Here is a 3,008-nt window from a genome sequence, read left to right on the forward strand (position 1 = left end):
TGTATTGATATTACAAATAACAATGGCTTATAATTTTTTAAATAATTAATACTTAAATAAAAGTTATTGTAATTTATAATGGCAATAGCTTAAACTTTTGTAAATAACTTTTGTGAAGAATATGTTCAGTGTATATTATTGTGACGAAAATCCAAGAACAGAAGTGAAATACTAACCTCTTTTTGTGACATTTGTAATAAAGCTTGAAACATTGAGAGAACATATTTGACCCAGTTGTTGTTGAATGGTTGCACAGATTGATGCTGTGGTGGCGCTGAGTGATGCTGTGGTGGCGACTAGTGATGCTGTGGCATTCAATGATCCTGTGGTAGCGCATAGTGATGTTGTTGTGCCCCTTAGTGATGCTGTGGTGGTGCTGAGTAATGCTGTGGTGATGCGATAGATAGAGTGAGTGGGATAGATAGATAGAATGAGGGCGATTGATAGAATGAGGGCGATAGATAGAGTGAGGGCGATAGATAGATGTCGCCCAAACACCCTCCGCGCACAACGCGGAACACCAAAACCTCTGCAACAGCAGCAGCGGCGGTGGTGGCCGCTTTACCTGCGCTCACATCGACAGCTGCAGCCCCGGCCCCAGCCCTTGCTATACCGACTACCACGGTTGTAGAGATCACAGAAGATACGGCGACGGGGGGGGCTGAAAAAACGGTAGCGAGCGCGGAAACAGCAACATTGGCAGCACCGGTCCTGGCTGCTACTTTGAAGGGGAGCGACAGGAAGGCGACAGGTAAGACGATTCTGCGCCCTCCTCTATTGAATTGCGGGACAATTAAAAAAAAACGGCACAAAAAGGTGCAGACATTAATGAAAGTGTTAAAGCCGGGGTGGCTTCAGGTGAGGATGGAGCATTAGTAAGCTTTCAAAATACCATGACATTGGCTAATATAAACCATGATGATGATTCTGCTCTATCTGCTCAATCGGCTATATCTCTTACCCCTACTGAAGACAGCGAGACCCGGGAGATACTAGAAAGCCCTGAGACAACAGTAGGAATAAAGGAGGCAAATGGGGTGGCAAATGGGGGTCCCCAATCATTAAACATCTCCAAGTCATTATCAGATGCTACCTCGACCTATATTCCTAAGACGGCGGCTATATTTTCGAGGATGGAAGACCCAATAGACAAAGGCAAGGGCACATTAGAAGAAAGTAACAGTCTTGCTACGTGCCCAGTGGGTAATTATGGTTCAGAACAAACTTTGGAATTGGCTGAGGAACATCTTTCCTCTGAGGACTGTGATTATGATACAGAGGAGGAACTGGATAAGTCTACGGATAAGACCCTGAGCAGGCTACCCCCACAGAGACGCAGAGGTAAAGCCAAGACAACTCACAAGAAGAGAGGGAGAGCTTTGTCTAGCCTGGCTACAGGAGCAGCCCCCTTGATTACAAAAAAAATGGTAATTGACAAAAGCCCGCTAAGGAAGTGGATTGAGGCCAAGGGGTTAGTCAAGACTATGGCTTTAAGGCTCTCTGGGGGCAGCCCTACAGATAATGAGGTACTACAAGTCCCCGAAATAGGGTCTTATATGACGCAAACCCCTAGCCATGTCCCTACCGAGCAGACCACAGAAGAAAAAGATCTTCTACCAATTGCTACAGCCACTGATCTACCGATATCTGTTGATATTGATACTGACCTAAACAAATTATCTGCTGAAAATATGAATATAAATTCAACGGAAGAGATTAGGTTGGGAAACACTGGTCACCCTCAACTAGACACTATACTAAAACTTTTGATAAATCAAAGGGCAGAATCGGAGGCACACTATCAGCAACTGAAAAGTGACAATGTAAGACTGCAAACCTCCATAACCGATATAGCCTCCATACTAAAGGGTGTTACACAGGAGATAATAGAGCTCCAACAACGTACAGTCTTGGTGGAAGAAGGAACACAACGGTTAGATGCCACTGTGGGGCGCCACGATGCAGAACTAATCCAACTCCAGGGGAAAGTCGAGGACCTGGAAAATCGTCAAAGAAGATCCAACCTCAAACTTTACGGAATCCCGGAAGGGCTAGAGGGATCCGACCCGAGGGCCTTCCTGGTGAGACTGCTGCCTCGAGCCTTCCCGGATCTCTCAGACTGGGACTGGGACTCCCAAGTGCAAAGAGCACATCGACTTCCACTTGTCCAAAAACGCCACAATAGTAAATTCCCACGCCCACTCTTGATGCATTTCGGTAACTTTCTGCTCCGACAAGCTGTGTGGCAAAAAGCTAAACCTAATACTCCAATAACTATTGACAATCTTACCATCTTTGCTCGGTCAGATCTTAGCAACACCACGATGGATAAGAGATGGGAAATGCGTAAATTAATCGATCCAATCAATAAATTGGGAGGCTTAGCATATCTGCAAGAACCCGCCCGACTTAAAGTGATTATGAAAGGGGGCACAAACTTCTTTAGCGAAGTACGGGAAATCAGGAATTTTTAGCCAGCCTCAACAAGACTCAACAAGAGTAAAGATTTAAAAGAAAGAGAGGGGGTTTATTTTATTTTTTTCTGTATAATTGAAGTAAGGGAGGTACAGTCATATTTAGCCTATGGCAGCAGGATTACAGATTAAAAGAAGCAGAGGAGATCTTTAACCCTCTCTGCACAAGAGATATAGAAACTTTAGATAGATAGAAATGGAACTTAAGTTATAGGTGGGGCACGGACACTTCAAACACTCAAACATTTAATTTTTGTTTTTTCTTTTATGTCACTATATTTAGTCACCAGTGTTGATGAAGTAATAACATTAGCTGACATTTCAGGGGGAGGGGGGAGGGACCCTTAGTTCCTGCCGCAGGCGCTGCCTTATCAACGGCAGCAGTAGGTAAGGGGGGTGAGGGAGGGGTTGGTCTTCACAGTTTGGGGAGGGTGTGGGAGATGTGGGAAGGTGGAGGGAGGGTTGGGGAAAAAAGGAAAAAATATATTTTCAACCTGGTAGAAAGACTTGATGAGAGATTTATGTTTGTAAAAT

General features: G+C 44.6%; 1 protein-coding gene across 1 annotated transcript; it reads left to right on the top strand.

The window, feature by feature from the left end:
- The first annotated feature begins 893 nt into the window (after positions 1-893).
- On the top strand, positions 894-2,474 carry LOC147662787 (uncharacterized). The gene has a single exon (XM_086950902.1). It carries the CDS (start codon positions 894-896, stop codon positions 2,472-2,474), a length of 1,581 nt encoding a protein of 526 aa, XP_086807028.1.
- The last annotated feature ends 534 nt before the right edge of the window (positions 2,475-3,008 follow it).

Source organism: Lissotriton vulgaris, unplaced genomic scaffold (assembly GCF_964263255.1).
Source record: "Lissotriton vulgaris unplaced genomic scaffold, aLisVul1.2 SCAFFOLD_5440, whole genome shotgun sequence".
Lineage (NCBI taxonomy): Eukaryota > Metazoa > Chordata > Amphibia > Caudata > Salamandridae > Lissotriton > Lissotriton vulgaris.

Coding starts and splice junctions, on each gene's coding strand:
- LOC147662787 (XM_086950902.1), top strand. CDS start 894: ATGACATTGGCTAATATAAACCATGATGATGATTCTGCTCTATCTGCT.